The 17,669-nt window shown below is 61.1% G+C and overlaps 3 protein-coding genes across 5 annotated transcripts in view; 2 read left to right on the top strand and 1 right to left on the bottom strand.

The window, feature by feature from the left end:
- The first annotated feature begins 1,390 nt into the window (after positions 1-1,390).
- Positions 1,391-4,320, top strand: FDPS (farnesyl diphosphate synthase). Its single transcript, XM_063357174.1, has 9 exons — positions 1,391-1,642; positions 1,726-1,866; positions 1,941-2,021; positions 2,108-2,230; positions 2,844-2,932; positions 3,206-3,278; positions 3,418-3,495; positions 3,572-3,706; positions 3,940-4,320. Exons 1-9 carry the CDS (start codon positions 1,517-1,519, stop codon positions 4,138-4,140), a joined length of 1,047 nt encoding a protein of 348 aa, XP_063213244.1. The 5' UTR covers positions 1,391-1,516; the 3' UTR covers positions 4,141-4,320.
- A 37-nt stretch (positions 4,321-4,357) lies between these two features.
- RUSC1 (RUN and SH3 domain containing 1) lies at positions 4,358-11,573 on the top strand. Of its 2 annotated transcripts, XM_063357171.1 has the most exons (10): positions 4,359-4,474; positions 5,089-6,718; positions 7,169-7,228; positions 7,707-7,783; positions 7,936-8,110; positions 8,231-8,336; positions 8,437-8,483; positions 8,699-9,704; positions 10,029-10,157; positions 10,875-11,573. In XM_063357171.1, exons 2-10 carry the CDS (start codon positions 5,146-5,148, stop codon positions 11,041-11,043), a joined length of 3,342 nt encoding a protein of 1,113 aa, XP_063213241.1. In that variant the 5' UTR covers positions 4,359-4,474; positions 5,089-5,145; the 3' UTR covers positions 11,044-11,573. The 2 variants fall into 2 exon arrangements, with proteins under 2 accessions (XP_063213243.1, XP_063213241.1); XM_063357173.1 differs by lacking the exon at positions 7,169-7,228 and having other exon boundaries at positions 4,358-4,474.
- A 2,888-nt stretch (positions 11,574-14,461) lies between these two features.
- ASH1L (ASH1 like histone lysine methyltransferase) overlaps positions 14,462-17,669 on the bottom strand; it is a 63,118-nt gene continuing 59,910 nt past the window's right edge. For both annotated transcript variants that reach the window (XM_063357115.1, XM_063357117.1), the window contains exons 27-28: positions 16,311-16,612; positions 14,462-15,453 (exon numbers count right to left, since the gene is read on the bottom strand). In XM_063357115.1, the coding sequence (XP_063213185.1) occupies positions 15,362-15,453; positions 16,311-16,612 (394 nt within the window). In that variant the 3' untranslated portion in view covers positions 14,462-15,361. The remainder of the gene's footprint in view (positions 15,454-16,310; positions 16,613-17,669) is intronic.

The raw sequence follows: 17,669 nt of genomic DNA, 5'->3' as shown, positions 1-17,669 counted from the left end.
CCGGGGCGATTGCGGCGCAGAACCCCACACGACGCTGCCGGTGCAGGTCTGGGGCCACGGTTTTGCCCTGACTGCACCCCTCCTCGGCACCTCCTGCCTCCGTACCTTCCGCAGCACCATCTGCAGGGTGCGGGCAGCCCACCGTGCCCCGTCAGCTCTCCCCACGGCAGCCCCCGCCGCAGGATGCTGGTGGCTGCCCCACCATCAGCAAGAGTAAGGCTCTGTGATACACCATGAGATCAGAGCCGATTAGCGGTTTCTTTCTAATTTGATTATTTCAGATTACACCGATTAAGAGTGCGTGTATGCCAACAGTCCCCTGCCCCAGCGTCCTGCTGGAGGGCCGGCCTGCGCCGCCAGCGCCTGGGCCTGGCTCTGCCCAGCCAGCAAGCCACTCCGCGGCGCACTGAAGCTGCTGGAAGCAAAAAGAGCATTTTCTTGGAAATACAATTACAGCCCTTGTGTGTCTCATGCCCAGCCACGATTCACCCACCATCTGCAGGGCTCAGGCAGCCGACGCGTCCGGGGCTGGGGATGAGGCGAAGGGACCTGCCGGCTCCTGCCGTGTCCTGGGGCGAGGGCAGCGATGCTGCCGGCAGCCGGGCCCAGCGCCGCATGGGGACCCGGCTGTGACGGCTCTGCCCCAAGCCCCCGTGCTCCCGGCGGTGGCAATAGCGGGGGGGGATTAGCAGGCAACAAGGCAGAGATTGATTAAAGCAGGGTTAGCCGAGATTAGAGGATCACGGCGGATAAGCGGGAGATTGCCAATCAGCGGGCCGGGCGCTGGGGAGGGGGCTGCGGGGCGCTGGGGAGGGGGCTGCGGGGCGGCATCCCTCGTCGCGGGCCAGGGGTGCCACGCAGAGCTGAGCCCACCCCCGGCCTCGTCACAGCGAGGGGACGGCCGCGGGGACAGCGGGAAGCCAGAGCGCACCCCCCGGCGGCACCCGGCTTCTCACCCGCACGCAAAGGTGTGCAGTGCACCGCCCCCCCCCCCGCACCGCACCCCCCGACACCGGCATCCCCCTGCACTGCACCCCCCCCCTGCAGGCCCCTAACACCTGCACCCCCCGCACTGCACCCCCTGCACCCCCCCGGTAGCTGCAGCCCCCCCGAGACCTGCACCCCGAGGCCCGCACCCCCTGCCCCGCACCCCCCGATACCCCGCTCCCCCCGACTGCCCGCCCCGCCCCCGCGCTGCGGCCGGGCGCTCTCTCCATCCTCCCTCTCCACCAATCAGCCGGCTCGGTCCCGCCCTCCCCGCGCTCCTACTGGCCCATCCCGCTTGGGCTCATCCTCATACGATGGAGCAGGCCAATGAGCGCGGGCGCAGGGCGCGTCCCGACGCTGGCCCCGCCCCCGCGCGGGGCACGCCGGGAGCTGTAGTCCGGCGGCGGCGGGGTGGCGGCGGGCGCGGCGGCTCCGCACTACGCGCCCCGGCGGGCCCCGCGCCCGGCGCCGGGGGCGGAGCGCCTCAAAAGGCCGCGGGCGGCGGGGCCCGGCCGCGCTCGGGGTCACCATGAGCGGCAGCGGGGCGGCCGAGCGGGAGGAGTTCGCGGCCTTCTTCCCGCAGATCGTCCGCGATCTGACGGAGGGAGGCCTGGGCCACCCGGAGGTGGGCGACGCCGTGGCGAGGCTGAAGGAGGTGAGGGGCGCGGAGGACAGGCCGGGGTGGGGGGCGGCGGGCCCGGCGCTGCCCCCGCTGCCCGCTGTCCCCGCGGCCCGCAGGTGCTGGAGTACAACGCGCCGGGCGGGAAGTGCAACCGCGGGCTGACGGTGCTGGCCGCCTTCCGGCAGCTGGCGGGGCCCGAGCAGCGCGACCCCGAGAGCCTCCGGTGCGCCCTGGCCGTCGGCTGGTGCATCGAGCTGGTGAGAGCCGGGGAGGGCGGCTGTGGGCGGGTGTCCCGTGGGGCGACCCCCAGCCCTAACCCGGCTTCTCGTAGTTCCAAGCCTTTTTCCTGGTGGCTGACGACATCATGGACGCGTCCCTTACCCGGCGAGGGCAGCTCTGCTGGTACAAGAAGGTGAGAGCGCTCGGGAGGGCCCTGGCTGCCGGGGCGCCCCGTGGGGTTGGGGTGTTGTGTGACATCTCTCTGCTCTCCTGGTGCAGGAAGGGATCGGGCTGGATGCCATCAACGACGCCTTCCTCCTTGAGTCGTCTGTCTACCGGCTGCTGAAGAAGTACTGTGGGGAGCGCCCGTACTACCTGCACCTGCTGGAGCTCTTCTTGCAGGTGAGCCTGACCCCTGTGTCACCCTCCTGCAGGCTTACCCTGGGGCTGGGCCCTTCCTGGAGGGTTCATAGAATGGTTTGGGTGGGAAGGGACCTTGAAGACCATCCCGTCCCCTCCCCTGCCCTGGGCAGGGACACCTCCCACCAGCCCAGGTGGCTCCAAGCCCCGTCCAACCTGGCCTTGAACCCCTCCAGGGATGGGGCAGCCACAGCTTCTCTGGGCAACCTGGCCCAGGGGCTCACCGCCCTCGGAAGAAGGAATTTCTTCCCCACATCTCATCTCAATCTCCCCTCTTTTGGTTTCAACCCATTCCCAACGTCCCGTGGCTCCCCTCCCTGCTCCAGAGTCCCTCCCCAGCTTTCCCGGAGCCCCTTGAGGGACTGGAAGGGGCTCCAAGGTCTCCGCGGAGCCTTCTCTTCTCCAGGCTGACCCCCCCCAGCTCTCTCAGCCTCTTAGGGAGGCAGGCCTGGGGACTGTTCCTTAAGTCCCTGGGCCATTCTGCTGGACTCACACCCTTCCTTCAGACTTGCAGAGGAGCCGAAATGGGGCTTGGGTTTGGGGTTTTCACTGTGCTGTGGGGACTGTGTGAATAAATCCTTTCTCTCCTCTTCAGACTGCCTACCAGACTGAGCTTGGGCAGATGCTGGACCTCATCACTGCTCCCATTTCCCAGGTGGATTTGAATCGCTTCAGTGAGCAGAGGTAGAGAGGTAGAAGGGGACAGAGATGCCAGCCGAGCTGTGGCAGGGCGGCTCTGCTTGCGGTCCCCTCCAGACTGTGTGAGAGAGACAAGGGCTTGCTGAAATGCTGGTCGCGCCCTCCAGGCCTCGGGCAGCAAGCCTTGCTCACGCTGTCGGAGCTTGGGGGCTGGTTTGGAGGGAGCTGCCGCTTTTCTCCTGCTGGCCCTCACCCGCGGAGCCCTGGTGGGAGGGGAAGGCCTGGGCTTTGTCACTGAGTGAGGTTCCTCTGCCGCAGGTATAAGGCAATCGTTAAGTATAAGACAGCGTTCTATTCCTTCTACCTGCCTGTGGCCGCTGCCATGTACATGGTGAGTTTTACGGAGACAGTCTCTGGAGGGGCCTGACCCTCGATCTGGGGCTGTTGAGGAGGGCAGGGGGGTAGGAGATGGCAGGAGTGAGGGTGGAGGGCGGGTGCTGGAAGGCTTTATTCCTTTTACCTCCTCTTAGACCGGTATTGACAGCAAGGAGGAGCACGACAATGCCAAAGCGATCTTGTTGGAGATGGGTGAATTCTTTCAGATCCAGGTAGGAGGTGGCTCCCTGTCCCTCAGGGCCTGTAAGACGCTGGTTGTGGCGCTCACATGCCTCCGTCTTTGTTCAGGATGATTACCTGGACTGCTTTGGGGACCCGGAGCTGACGGGGAAGGTTGGCACTGATATCCAGGACAATAAGTGTAGTTGGCTGGTGGTGGAGTGTCTCCGTCGGGTCACACCAGACCAGAGGCGGATCCTGGAGGTAATCAGCCACCAGGCTGTTAAACCCCCTGGAGAAGGGGGAGAGGCGGTGTGGACTCCATCGCCCAGGGCATGGTGTAGAGGGAGCGTGGAGTGCTGTAGTGTACCCCTGCCGCCCTGCGCTGCTGCCAGGCTGGGAGAGGGCTTGGTGGCTGTGAGTAGAGCAGGGAGAACAAGAGGCGGCTTCTGGCCGTAAGCTTGACCTCAGCCTGGCTTATTCTGGGGTTTTCTCAGGAGAACTATGGATGTAAGGAACCCGAGAAGGTGGCAAAGGTGAAGGAGCTCTATGAGGCTCTGGGCATGAGGGCTGCGTTTCAGGAGTACGAGGAGAACAGCTATGGGCGCCTGCAGGAACTGATCGGAAAGCACGCCAACCGCCTCCCCAGGGAGATCTTCCTTGGCCTAGCTCAGAAGATTTACAAGCGGCAGAAGTGATGCTGGGCCTGTCCGTGGACTGCTTGGCCTTTACAAAGGGGGCCCGGTGGGGTTCCCCCCCCCCACGCTGTAGCTGCCCCTGGAGCCGGTCCCTGCCCCGCCATGGGGAGCGGGGGGGGCGTTTGTGGGGGGCCGTGGATCATCTGCCAGCCCTTGTGTCAATAAACATAAGTTATTGTGGGTGCGTCGCTGCCTGCTGGGGGCTGGGGCCGGGGATGCGGGGGGGGTGGTACCGGAGCACCGCCCCGCGGGAGGGGCGGGGCCGGGGCGGCTCCCGGGCGGGGCCGGGGCTCCTCCACCCCGCAAACCGCATTCGCCGCCGCAGCGCGACGAGGTGAGCGGGGCTGCGGGGGCTCCGTGGGGCTGGGGGGAGGCTCGGTAGGGTGGGGGAGAAGCTCCGCGCAGCGGCGGGGTGCTTGGGGCCGGGCCGGGGGCCGGGGCTCTCCCCGCGGCGGGGGAAGGGCCGAGCGATGCGGCGGCTGCCATGTCTGCGGGGCCGGGCGTCTCCTCGCCGTGCCCGGGGCTCGGGGCCGGCCGAGCCGCCCCCTCCCTCGGCTGGGGTTTCAAGGGCGTTTTCTCCTTGGCGGCGCCTCTGAGATGCTCCCGACCGCCGAGACCCGGCGGGGGGAGTTCAGCCCCGCTGCGGCTGCCTGGGCCGGCCGGAGCATCCCCCCGAGCGCGCTCAGGTCGTGCCCCGGGGACCAGCCGCCGGCGACCGGCCGCAGCCCCTGCCCAGCCGACGGGCCCGAGCTGCGGGGCAGCCCCTCTCTGCGGGGCGTATTCCCGCCTCTGAACCCACCGGCCCTCGCACCGGTTCCCTGCAGCCGTCCATGCCCTGCTCGGTGGCTGCCGCAAGGTCACTGCCACCCCTCTCACCCCCTCCGTTGCCCTCCGGGTTTGTGCTGCCGTGTTCTCCCCCGCCGACTGAAAGGGGTTTGATGTTTGCAGGGAGCTGGATGGTCTGAAGAGAGGAGCTGTGGGGGTCTCTCTGAGGAGCCCTGGCGCATGAGCAGCATCATGCTGGCTCCCAAGAAAGGCCTGCTGTGCAACCTCAACCACATCCATCTGCAGCACATCTCCCTGGGGCTGCACCTCTCCCGGCACCCAGAGCTCCAAGAGACCTCCACCTCCGTGGGTGGAGGAGACCAGACCGGCTGCAGCGACTGCCCGGAGAACTGTGAGCAAGTGGATGCCAATTCCAACAATCCCTCCTTGAAATGCCGGTGTTGTGAGTCCCACGCTCAGGAGCCGGTGACGTTGGGTCTCCAGAACCAGGCAGCTCAAGAGGATTTCCCCTACCTGCATGCTGGGGAGGAGGCGACTTCCCCTTGTGATCCCCCTTGTGATCTGGCTTCCTCCTCCTCCTCCTCCTCCTCTGTCAGTAGCTGCTCGGATTTCAGCTTGGATGACTCCCCGGTCTCCGTGTACTGCAAGGGGTTCTCCAGAGAAGGGTCCCAATCCCCTGAAAATCAGCCCAACGTCATTCCCATAGAAGACATCCAGTTGTTGGCTGACCAGGGGAGGACGTGCGATGGAAGAGACACGAACCTCAACCCCCTGCTGCTCCAGAGATCAGACACCTTGGCTGGAGCGAGCCCGGACAGCCTCTGCAGCAGCACCTTGCTTGATTCCCAGTGCGATGAGACCTTTCCCAGTGCAGTCGCGCAGGAGACCACCAGCATCTGCGCCGACCTTGACCCTAACTGCAACTCCCTCCCCAACCCCGATGCCACGGCTCCGGCACTGCCATCCCCAAGACGATGGGATTCTGGTCTGAGCAGAGCTCCTGAGCTGCAGCCCCGAGCTGGCAGTGTCCCCCCGCCCGTGCCCCCCCGGCCCCGAAGACGGCTGCAGGTTCTCAATGCGCAGAGGGCAGAGCAGCTGCTCCTGCCCATAGAGCCGGCGCCTGGCTCGGGTGACCTCTGCAGAGATGCGGGCAAGAAGACCATCACCTCCTTCCACGAGCTTGCCCAGAAGAGGAAGAGGAACACCGCTGGGCCCACTCCTGCCCAGGCCAGGGCTGACCGGAGCGACTGGCTGATCGTATTCTCACCTGACACAGAGCTGCCACCCCCCAGCGAGCTCCTCTCCAACGCCACGGGCCAGGAGCCAGCCCGGCCCCAGCTCCAGCACGACTGGCCGGCAAAACCACCCAGCTCCAGGCAGAGAGAGGTGACCACGTTCAAGGAGCTGCGGTACCGCAGTGCCTCCAGCAAGCCCAAGGGCCAGCCAGCCGGCGAGCGGGCAGAGCTGGTGGCATCTCAGCACCCGCCTGCACCCCTCGAGGTGGCCATAGGTGGCGACGGCGCAGGCTGGGTGCCACCTGCGCCTCTGGGCGCACACTTGCTGGCACCCATGGAAAGCCACCAGCCGAAGAGGAGGCGATCCCGGCCGGGACTGCAGCCCATCGCAGAGGCGCAGCTGGGGGCCGCAGAGGAGGGGGGGCCGCCACCGGGAGAGACGGGGCTGGGCTCCGCCTGTGGCAAAGACACCCCGGTTCTTCGGAGGCTCGGGGGACCCGCTGGGGACCCCCGGGTGTCGGGGACGGTGGAGAGCAGAGACGAGCCCTGCAGGGAGGGTGAGTTTGGGTGCCCTGGGCCGGGTGCGGGGGGGGGGGGTGTCGCCCTTTAGGGGACCCAGCGGGGCGGGGGGGCGGGTGGCGGCCGCGGGCTCCTCGCCGGCCGGTGCCGGTGGTTTTGTCCCGGCTCCGTGCGGGCAGGGCCGGCCCCGTCCGCGCCCCCGCCGGGGGACACACGGCCCCGGGGCCGCCCGGGGCCGGGCCGGCCGCGCCTCACCCGCGCCGCCCGCCCCGCTCCGCCCGCCGCGGCCTCCGGCTCCATGACCGAGCGCGGCGCGCCGGGCCCCGGCGGGGAGCGGGCCGGGGGCGGCGGAGCGGGTCGGGGGCGGCCCGCGCCTCCCGCGGCGGCAGCGCCCGGGCCCCGCTCGGTCCCGCCGGCCCCGGCAGCGCCCGCCGGCGGCGGAGAGGCCGGGCCAGGCCGCGCTCACCCCGCCGCCCCGCTCTCTCCAGCCAGGCCCGCCGCGGGGAGCACGGAGGGAGCCCGCCGGCCCCGCGGGGAGCAGAAGAAAGGTAACGGCCCGGCGGGGGCGGGGGGGAGGTTTTTCGGAGCCGCCGCCAGGCCCGGCGACGGCGGGGGGCGACCGAGCGCGGCGGGGGGGGGGGGGGTGGCCGGCGGGGGCTGGGGCGGGGAGCCGCGGGGCCCGGCCCCGGCCGCCTCTCGGCAGATGGTGCTGTGGAGCCGGCCGACGGGGCTGGGGCGGTCCCGGCGTTTTGCCAAGCCCGGGAGGGCCCCCTCCCGCTCCGTCCCGGCCTCGTCCCTTTGGAAACGGCGGGTCCTTCATGCCGGCGCCTGAGGGCCGCGGGTTGCCATGGCGACAGCCCGGGATGCTCCGTTCGCCTGGGCCTTTCCCGGCCGCTCCGGGCCGCGGTGTCCGTCCAGAGCCGCCGCTCGCCGGGGGCCGTGGCTGGTGCGGGGCCGGCTCAGCCCCGTGCTGCGGCGGTGGGGCCGGGCCGCCCGGCTGACATCTCCCTCTCCCTTGTCCCACAGCCCTGCTGGTCGCCATCAGCGCCGCCGTGGATAAGATCATCGCCCACTTCAGCGCCGCGCGGAACCTGGTGCAGAAGGTGAGGGCCCGGGCTGAGGCTCGGGCCGGGCTGGGGCGGGCAGGAGGCCCTTGAGGAGCCCCGGGGGAGGGCGGCGCCATCCCTCCCTACGGGCTCAGGGTGAGGTGCTGCCATTCCCCTCCCTCTCCCCCCCTTGTGCCTCCCTACATCAGGCCCAGCTGGGAGACAGCCGGCTCAGCCCAGACGTGGGCTACCTGCTGCTGCACACCCTCTGCCCTGCGCTCTACGCCTTGGTGGAGGACGGGCTGAAGCCGTTCCAGAAGGATGTTATCACAGGCCAGAGGAAAAATTCCCCCTGGAGAGTGGTGGAAGCCTCTGTGAAGACAGGTTGGTGTGAGAAACACGGTCCTGGAGGCGCTGGCGTCTCAAGGTACCCGGAGTCCTTTTCCAGCCTGGGCTGGGGGAGGATGCGCGCCCAGAGCAGCGACTGTGTGGTGTATCCCGCAGGCCCCAACGCCCGCTCCCTCCACTCCCTGTGCTGGCACGTGGCCGGGCTGGCCCCTCTCAGCAGCGCCAGACAGAAGTTTCATGCCTTTATCCTTGGCCTTTTGAAGTGAGTATCGGGTCCCGCTGACCCGGGCGGTCCTTGTTGCGACGGCAGGTTGGAACAGCGTCCCAAGAGCTCTAACTTGGGTTCCCTTTGTCTTGTTCAGCATTAAGCAGCTGGAGCTGTGGATCTCTCACTTGCAGAAGAGCCCAGGTAAGGACACAGCGCCCAGAACCCTCTCCTACTTCCCGGGGTGATAATCCCATACCCGTTCCACCCGCAATAGTGGATAAGGGCATCGTTTTCCGTGGTGCATCTTCAGTACAGCTCTTAGCAGGAGCTCGCCTGACCTGCTAGGACAGACCAGCTGGCCTTGAGAGGGGGCTGCGGGCATTTTAGAGATGTCCAGAGCTGTCCATATCTCGTAGGTGTAATCTCCGTGCTGTATTCACCCACGGCCTTCTTTGCCCTGAGCCAAGGCCCTCTTCCCCACCTCGCCGACGAACTGCTGCTGCTCATCCAGCCCCTCTCGGTGCTGACTTTCCACCTTGACCTGCTCTTTGAACACCACCACCTCTCCATGGACGTAAGACCCTTGTCCCGTCGGCTGGAGTCACCTCTGTCGCCCGCCCATCGCTCTGCTCAGGCTGTGCAGCCTTCTCCAGAGGGCCAAAGTGGTGCTGCGGGGGCCAGCCTGGAAGATGAGACGCCCCCCGATGCTCTGGGGAGGGTGGCCGGTGCAGAGGGCAACGAAAGGGCCCAGTCCCAAGCAGCCGTGCGTGGGCTCATCCCTGGCCCCGAAGTGGGGGCTGCCCTGCAGCAGACCTTCCAGCACGTGCTGCGGTGGGGCAACCAGCTCAGTCGTACTTTCCTGGGAGCTGACAGCTCCCCGGAGACCCACAGGCCCGAGGCAGGCCCTCGGGATGCTGGGGCTGGCTGGTGGGGCCAGCTGAGCCAGGCTTCCAGGATTTATGCTGCTCCTAGCAAGGAAAAGTTCCCCTTCGTCTGGTGGACAAAGCTGCGGATGGCTGCGGGGGATTCCAGCCCCGGCCAGGCTGCGCGACCCCAACCGTCCGTGAATGAGCCTAGAGGCACGGAGCTGCAGCTCCTGCAGACCAAAGCTGGCCCTGAACTCCCCGGTCCAAAGCCCAGCAGCAGTGCCGACACCTCTGGGACCTCTTCCCCTGAAGACCTCATTGTGCCTGCTGGAGCTGGAGCACCCACCAAGCTGGATGATCCCGCTGCTGGAGAGAAACTCCTGCCTGTTTCCCCGGAGCCTTGTGCGAACAGGAATCAGGCAGCACCTTCTGACCCAGAGGCGGATGGTCCTCCTGGTCCTGACAAGGGCAGCTGGCTGGGCCGGCTCTTTGGGGCCACCAGCCCCTCTGCCAGGAGCTTCCCGCCCAGTCCTGACGCCATCTCAGCTCGGTCCAGGTAAGACCCGGCGTGGGCAGGGGGAGAAGCAGTACCTCCTGAGGACAGGTAGCAACCAGAGCGTCCGCCATGGGGCTCGCTGGCCTTGTGGGGTGTCTCGTGCTGCCCATTTTCCGGGTTTCGTGCTGGGACTAGCACACGTCCCAGCTGCTGCCGCCTTCCTTCGCATGGCGTCAGTCCTTTAGAGGAGCAGGAGCTCATGGCGGAGGCTGGGTGGTGTTTGATAAGGGCCTGTCTCAGCGCCCAGATCGCCCCAACAGTCTGAGCAGGATGGGTGGGAAAAGCTTCCCGGACAAGCCTATGGCTTCCTTTGCTTTGTGTCAGGAGACCTTCCAGCTGGCTGTCCCCCAGCGCACGTGTCCTGGCTGTGGCAGTGAAGGGGCTGGCGGCTGAGAAGAGCCCTGCTCAGGAGGAGCCGGAGAAGAACTCGTCTGTCTCGCCGCAGGCCCCCAGGTGACGCAGGGCACTGCCGTGGTTGTGGCTGGGACGCTGCTGGTGGATTTTTCCTGGTGGGGGGGAGGGGAAGCAGGGGCTGTTTCCAGACGTAGCCTGGAGATCCTCAGTGCCTTTCTCGGGAAAGGCCTGCACCACTCCTGGCTGCTAACTTGCACCTTGACTGCTGCCCCCGGGGATTTCCCCCATCTCCTGCTGAGCTTTGGGTGAACCTGTGTTTCTGCCTAGCTGTGGTCAGTGGTTTTTCCCAGACATTTTTCTGGGGGAAAGTTGAGTGTTTTACTTCCCCTTGTGCGCTTTCTGGATTCATAGCACCTTGTTTGGAGCAGCCGTGTTGGCAGCTGACCAAATTGTGGCAGGTCAGAAAAGCTGTCGTCGTCCACTGGTGCTTGCGCAGCGTCTGTCCAAGCAAGTGCGGTGGGCGAGCGGCCATCCCACGCCACGTCTGGCCACCTCCCTCCTCCCCAGCCCTGTCCCGGCTCTCCCTGCTGCAGCTGCACAAGAGCTGCTCGCTCTGCTGCAGCTCTGAGGGTTGGCAGGATGGAGTTTCTCCACCAAACCCATCCTCCAGTGGCGTCTCTGCCTGAGGAGGGGGGTCGCGGGGGTTGCTGGTGCCACACGTGACCATCAAAACCTCTCCCAAGAGCTGTGGGAGCCTCTCCCGGTGGTACCCGGGGTCCCCGGGGAGACGAATCCCCGATGGCGTTTGTTGTGCAGGGCGGTTCGGGCGCTGTGTGACCACACGGGCGCTGCCGACGGTCACCTGAGCTTCCAAAAAGGGGACATCCTGCAGCTGCTCTCCACCGTGGATGAAGACTGGATCCGCTGCTGCCATGGAAACAACACTGGCCTGGTTCCTGTCGGTTACACGTCTCTCATTTTGTGAGGAGGCGGAGGAGACCTGAGGAAGCGACTGAGCTCGCCGAAGCAGATGCCACCTCCGGGAAGGCCCATCTCCCGCCACGGCTTCACCGCCCTCGGGGCTGGCAGTCCTGCAGGGGACCCTGCCCTGGTCCCTCTCGCTGCTGCTCGTTCGCATGATGTTACTGTCTGCCGCGGGTGCACCCCGTGAGCCACTGCTGCGCGTGTCCCCGCAGACCTGCTGGCACTTCACTGTGGCGCCCGGTCGGGAACTGCTCTTGCTCGTGTTTCCTCAGCTGCTGCCCACGTCTGTGCGGGGGGAGGGAAGGGCCCCGGCCCCGCGCGGTGCTCACGGGCCTGTGTGTTGTCTCCGTGCTGTTGTGTCCCGCCACTACTGCCACCTCCACGTGCCCTGCTCTGCCCCGTGGCGGGGGCTGGTGGCCCAGGCTGGCCCCAGCTGCTGCTGTGCAGTCCCAGCATTCTGTGAATAGTTGTAACCACGGGAATAAGCTTATTCCGGGGGGAAGACTGGAAATAAAGGTTGTGACTCACGTGTCCGCAGGTGCCAGTGGATTGTTGCAGGGTTGGGGTGGTGGGTGCTGGAAGTGGCCGCATCTGGGTGGCCCTGGGTCTTCAGCGCGTCGATGCTCTCGGGGGGGTCTCCAGGAGGTGCCAGGCCCGCGCTCAGCAGCCCGAGGGCGACTCTCGCCCCCAGAGCTTGGTGCGGGGCTGAGCCAGAAATAACCACGGAATCGTGCGTCGCTCCGGCCGGCAACCGGCCCTGCGGGCTTGGAGCCGCACAGCATGGGTGAAGGGGTGTGTGGGGCTGTTCAGCTAAATTAAACTCATCTTTTTACCGAGACATAGGATTTCAGTAGGGGCTGGAGGGCTTTTTTTTCCCCTCCCCCACCAACTTTTTCTCGTCACTTGTGATTTCACACAACGCTGTTTACATTTCGTACTGGGCTCCCCGGTAAAGGCGGGCGCACGCCCCAGCGAAGGGACGCAAGGCAGTAGCCGCGTGTCTCACGGGCAGCCTCTGGGCCGTACTCTCCCCTGGGGACCAGGAGCCACGTGTCAGCCTCCCGCTGGCAAAGGTCCCCAGGCGCCAGCCACCAGCCTGGGTTCTGCTTCCAGGGTAAAGCCGCTCTCGCTTTGTTCCGTTTTCGTTTTCATTTCTCTCTCTGGAATTTTTACTCTCAGATAAGGGACTTTATAGCTTAATTGGAATGTTATTTGGTTGCCTTAAGTAGGTTTGATTGAATTCCACAGCTGCCTCTGGACTTTGAAATGGGGTCAAGCCAGCAGGAGCCGAATCCAGGTATTTTTTCAACTTTTTTTTAATAAATAAAAGCACTACAGTCCTTAGCATGGTGTCGCTAGTTGAAATGGAAGACAAGTGTACGGGTCAAGCATGGCATTTTAATGACCAGGGGAGTGCGTGTCCGAGGTCGTTAGTGCCAGCCTTGACAGAGGGCATCCCAGGAACCGCGGGGTTGAAAAGCCTGCGAAAGGCTGGTTTGGAGGGACGCCACGTTCTCCGTGTCCTGCTGGTCGCTGAGAGGCAGCGTCAGGACGAAGGGCTGGGACGGGGCCGACAGCACAGAACGCTGCTGAGCCGTTCCAGCCTCCCGGCCTTCTCGGAGAGGGAGGGAACGTGCCCCAAGTCCCAGCTCTGGGCTGACTCCGGCCTGGTTTCAGCGGTGGTACCCGCGCTGCCCCCGCGAGACGCGGTAACGGTGCTGACAGCGCGTACCCCAGCAGGCGCGGGAGGCGACGGCTCGAGGAGCCAGGGGTTCTTATTCGGGGACCAGCACGACGCTTGCAGATGGGACGGTTCACGTACCCCCCGGCCCTGCCACCCGGGGCGGCCGCGACGCTGCTCCTGTCCCTCCGCGCGTACGCCGCCATCCTCCCTCCTGCCACGCTCTGACCAGCGGAACCAGCCGCGTCACGTCCAGCCCTCCCAAAATGCCATCCCCCCCCGGCAAAGGGGCACCTGCAGGAGAAGCCCCGGGGCAGCGGCCGTGAAGGGTCAGACCGAGAGGAGCGGCCCAGACAAAGCGGCACGAAAAGAAAACCCGGGACGTCAAAGAAAACCCCACAAAAGTCATCGATAGGAAAAGATTTTCCATTTAATACTAGACTCTCTCAGGATTGAGATGCAGGCTTTTTATGCAATTACATCCAATGTTAAAATTGGTAATACATAATTTACAAAGATTAACATCAAAACAATGATCTATTTAGATATGCTTTGTAAAAAGGAAATATATTAGCAGCATTTATTTTCAGCAATCACACAGCCTACACCCATGCAGACTAAGAGTTCATATCTATTTGCAATAATGTAGTGCTTCCTGGTCTTAAAACAGCGATCCTGGTGACACACCGGTCTTCTCATTATTATAAAATAACCGAAAAATAAAAAAAGTCATTAATTTCTACACCAGTAAGAAAAACAATTCTTTGCACTTACCTAACATTTGATTGTCTAAAAAACATTTTGTTTAGTCTTTCAACAAAAGAAAGATAAAATGACAGAGCTAGTGTCTCGCTTCTGTACGCACTTTATTTTTTAAAAACTTTTTAGTGTTTAACACCATTTGAGACAATGATTTCTGTTTTAAACTAAATGAGACAACTCAAGATTTTGGACATGCGATATTCCTACTACACGCACGAGTATTTTATACTCAGGGTTCCTGGTACTGTACAGTGCTTCTCTACAGTAAGAAAATATTCCAAACTATTTTCTTATTTCTTTTTTTTTTTTAATAAAATATTTTTTCTCAAAGGGTTTTTTTTCCTTTCTTTTTTTTTTTTTTTTTCTTCTTTTTAAATCAACACGTAAAAGTTAATGGAATGAGTCATGTTCCACTAAGAGTAAAATAATTATAATAATAACAAGAATGTACATTAGGACGAGCTTGGTCCATTAAAAAGGAACATGTAACTACCGTATTGCTTTACATCCACGCAGCAGATATATACAACTTGGCACATTAAAAACTGGTTTTCTTATAAGAACATCTAAAACAGGACTGTATATGCATATGTACGTCCGAAAGACAAGAAAGCAAAGCCATTTTCAAGGGGCAGCGTACGCCGAGCACCCCCTCCCTTCGCCACAGCGCGGGGGCTCCGCGGGCCGGGAAGGTGGCGGGGCGCGGGCAGGGTCCCGCGGCAGCGCCTCGGGGACGTCGCGGCAAGCGCCGTGTCCCGCAGCGGGAAACCGGCGCCTCGGCTGTTGCTTTCGGGAATAATACTTTTCACCAGGGCAGAGAGAGAGGGCGGCGCGAGGTACGCTGTCTCTTAATTTAAGAGACGGACATTTTAAGCTGTACAACCAGAACACAGGAATAGTGTTAGCAGTTGATATATTCTACAGTTCACAACAAATACTCGCTCTGAATACTGCTTGACGGTTCATGTAGTGAAGGTTTCCTTTTTTTTTTTTTGCCTTTTCTTTTTCTTTTAACAGATTTTAATTTGCACAACACACTAGACGCACGAGAACCACAGCTTATCAAAAAAACCAACAGCAATGGTGTCGTCAGGATTTGACTCGCTTTATAAAATTTCTCTGCAGAAAAAAAGTGAAAAAAATCACAGCCCGCCCCCTCCCCCCTCTCCGACGCAGAGCAAGTGCCTCAACCAGCCGACTCCTGCCGCGCTCCGCTCCGAGGGGACTCTGGAGTTTCTCCTCGGCACAGACCAAAGGTACAGGCGTGCACCGGCCGTTCCACGGCGAACCCTTCGCACGTTTGGGTGCGTTTCTCTCGTCTTGGAACTTGTGCAAACCTGAGGCCGCAACTTTAGGGCAGCCTTTAATTTTAAGCCACTGGGTCTTCACCCCCCGCCCCCCCCGGTCTGGTTTTCACTCACTGCCGTGGGCCGCGGCGGTGCCAACGGTACCTTGTACAACCACAGGTTACTCGGTGAACACGGGGAATATTCTCATCAGAGTAAGCCAGTCCTTATCCTTCCTACCTCCCCATTTTTTAATTCTTTTTTTTTTTTTTTTTTTCCTCTTCTCTCCTCTGAGTGGGAATACCAAGCAAAAATAAATTAAATTTGACCATCCTGGACAATGACCACGAGGTTTTCCTCAGTACCTAACACCAATACAAGGCACGCCCAACAACACACACACCAGAAGAGCACTGCAGAGCAGGGCAGGGCGACCTGCCAACCCAGACGTCTAAGTGCTAACTGTTTGTATATTTGTCCGTTTTCTGCTGCTCTCTTTTCCTTGGCTGGCGCAGAGGAAGTTGGGCTCCTGCCCTCAGTCCTCAGCAGACCTTGCGGCAGACTCCAGACTGCAGCCTCCTCTCGCGGCATCACTTCCTGAAGCTGCTCTCCGGGATGGTGAGAGTGCGTCGCCTCAGCTTTCTTCCTGATCCTTCCTCCAGCAAGTAAGTGACATCGATAGCTGCAACAGACCACAGGCTTTTGGTAAAAAGCGGCGATACGGGCAACAGGTTTCCTCTTTCCCTATCCATGGCTCTTTCAAGGATGTTTCCACCCATAGCGATATTCGAAATTCCACCGGACGCCTCGTCCAGTTTGAAGCTGGGCCTGCTTTGAGTCATGTTTGGACCAGGTGACCTCCAAAGATCCTTCCAACCTCAATTATTCCATGAGTCCACCATTATTTTGCACTAACTCCCAGCACACGAAAGAGACAGGACCGACCCCATCCTCGGCCCGGGAGGCTGGACGGGGCTTGGAGCAGCCTGGGCTGGTGGGAGGTGTCCCTGCCCAGGGCAGGGGGTGGGATGAGATGACCTTCAAGGTCCCTTCCCACCCAAACCATCCTACGAGTCTAGGCTTCAAATTAAAAACAGAGATAAACTTAACCCCTGCAACCACTGCACCCTTATTCTGCAGCTTAGACAATACCTCCACAAGTTACTTAGAACCCAATGGAAAGCTCATTAAAGGTCAAAAGAGACTTTCCAAATTCTCTTCAGTCTTTCTTTGCGTGCCTGTTGCGTTTCTCAGGTGTAAGCACGGAATTATGGGGGGAAATTTGTCTTTAGAAAGTTTTTGTTGTTACTAAAAATGTTACACAAAACACAATGTCAGTCTTAAGAAATTTCCTTCAGATTTAGCGGAAATTGCTACTGTTACAAAAGAAAACATTGCTGCAAAGAAAACTAATTATTAATCACGTCCACTGGTAATAAATTCATACAAAAACATTTATTTTATCAACAGGGTCTGCAGCGAACTGAAAAGAAACCTGTAGAAGAAAAGCTACTGTGTCATCAGAACACCGAATCTCACCGTTTTTCCCTGGGATTTTCTCTAAGAGGTTTAGCAGGATTTGATTAAGCCTCTCTCTCTGAAGGTGCCGCCTTTCCTCTGGAGTGCACAGCTGCCTTGTGTCGGAATTGCTTTCTTCCACCTTTTTATCGGCTTCGCAGGTCTCACCAGAGAGCGCCTCTTTTTCCGGCTCCTCTAGGCTGGGCATCTCGCTTGAAGCTTGGTCTTGGTTTCCCAACACATCCTCAATGGGTGGAAGAGAATCTTCTTCTTGGTTTAAGTCTTTAATCTGTGGTTTTGAGCGATCTGTTTTCCAGGACGATCTAGCAGGAAAAGAAGGGTTTAAATACACAGTTTTTCAGACGCTCACCTGAAAGGCCAATTACTAGTGAGCGAAGACGTCCCAGCAGGCAGGGGCCTTTCTGGAGTCTCAGTCGCTGGACTTGAAACACGCATTCGAACCCTCTAGTTACTGTCGGCGGGAGGCTACATTCCCATAACCTCGTCTGCATAACGTCAAATGCAGTCTCTTAAAAACAAATGGCTTTTTCATTTCCATTCTAAAGGTTTTTCTCTTCCAAAATAGTTGAGCTCAGCACTTACGGGTGTTTTTCTGCAACAGTCTGGGCTCTTGATGGGTATTTTTAAAGAGAGTGCATTAGCCCTGGCCCTACAACGGGCACTGCTCAGGGATCCCTCTGTTCATCCCTCTGTCCATCCCTCTGTCCATCCCTCTGTTCATGGATCCCTCTGTTCATGGATCCCTCTGTCCATCCCTCAGTTCATGGATCCCTCTGTCCGTCCCTCTGTTCATCCCTCTGTTCATCCCTCTGTTCAGGGATCCCTCTGTTCATGGATCCCTCTGTCCATCCCTCAGTTCATGGATCCCTCTGTCCATCCCTCAGTTCATGGATCCCTCTGTTCATCCCTCTGTTCATGGATCCCTCTGTCCATCCCTCAGTTCATGGATCCCTCTGTCCGTCCCTCTGTTCATCCCTCTGTTCAGGGATCCCTCTGTTCATCCCTCTGTTCATCCCTCTGTTCAGGGATCCCTCTGTTCATCCCTCTGTTCAGGGATCCCTCTGTTCATCCCTCTGTTCATCCCTCTGTTCATGGATCCCTCTGTCCATCCCTCTGTCCATCCCTCAGTTCATGGATCCCTCTGTCCGTCCCTCTGTTCACCCCTCAGTTCAGGGATCCCTCTGTTCATCCCTCTGTTCATCCCTCTGTTCAGGGATCCCTCTGTTCGTCCCTCTGTTCATCCCTCTGTTCATCCCTCTCTTCAGGGATCCCATCTCCCTCGGCGCAGGGAGGCCGATGCTCTTGTCCCGGGCTCTGCCGTCTCCCCCACTCAGCTGCTTTTGCTGACTTTCGAAACGG

Source organism: Chroicocephalus ridibundus, chromosome 21 (assembly GCF_963924245.1).
Source record: "Chroicocephalus ridibundus chromosome 21, bChrRid1.1, whole genome shotgun sequence".
NCBI classification, from domain to species: Eukaryota; Metazoa; Chordata; class Aves; order Charadriiformes; family Laridae; genus Chroicocephalus; species Chroicocephalus ridibundus.
The sequence above is the reverse complement of the archived record's forward strand: the minus strand, read 5'-3'. Positions and strand labels throughout refer to the sequence as shown.

Excerpts from the sequence above, each read along its gene's own strand:
- RUSC1 (XM_063357171.1), top strand. The coding sequence starts at position 5,146 with ATGAGCAGCATCATGCTGGCTCCCAAGAAAGGCCTGCTGTGCAACCTC. Across the intron at positions 8,111-8,230 it reads GGAAGCCTCTGTGAAGACAG|GCCCCAACGCCCGCTCCCTC; the intron begins GTTGGTGTGAGA and ends TGTATCCCGCAG. Across the intron at positions 9,705-10,028 it reads GCCATCTCAGCTCGGTCCAG|GAGACCTTCCAGCTGGCTGT; the intron begins GTAAGACCCGGC and ends GCTTTGTGTCAG.
- FDPS (XM_063357174.1), top strand. The coding sequence starts at position 1,517 with ATGAGCGGCAGCGGGGCGGCCGAGCGGGAGGAGTTCGCGGCCTTCTTC. Across the intron at positions 1,867-1,940 it reads TCGGCTGGTGCATCGAGCTG|TTCCAAGCCTTTTTCCTGGT; the intron begins GTGAGAGCCGGG and ends GGCTTCTCGTAG. Across the intron at positions 2,022-2,107 it reads AGCTCTGCTGGTACAAGAAG|GAAGGGATCGGGCTGGATGC; the intron begins GTGAGAGCGCTC and ends CTCCTGGTGCAG.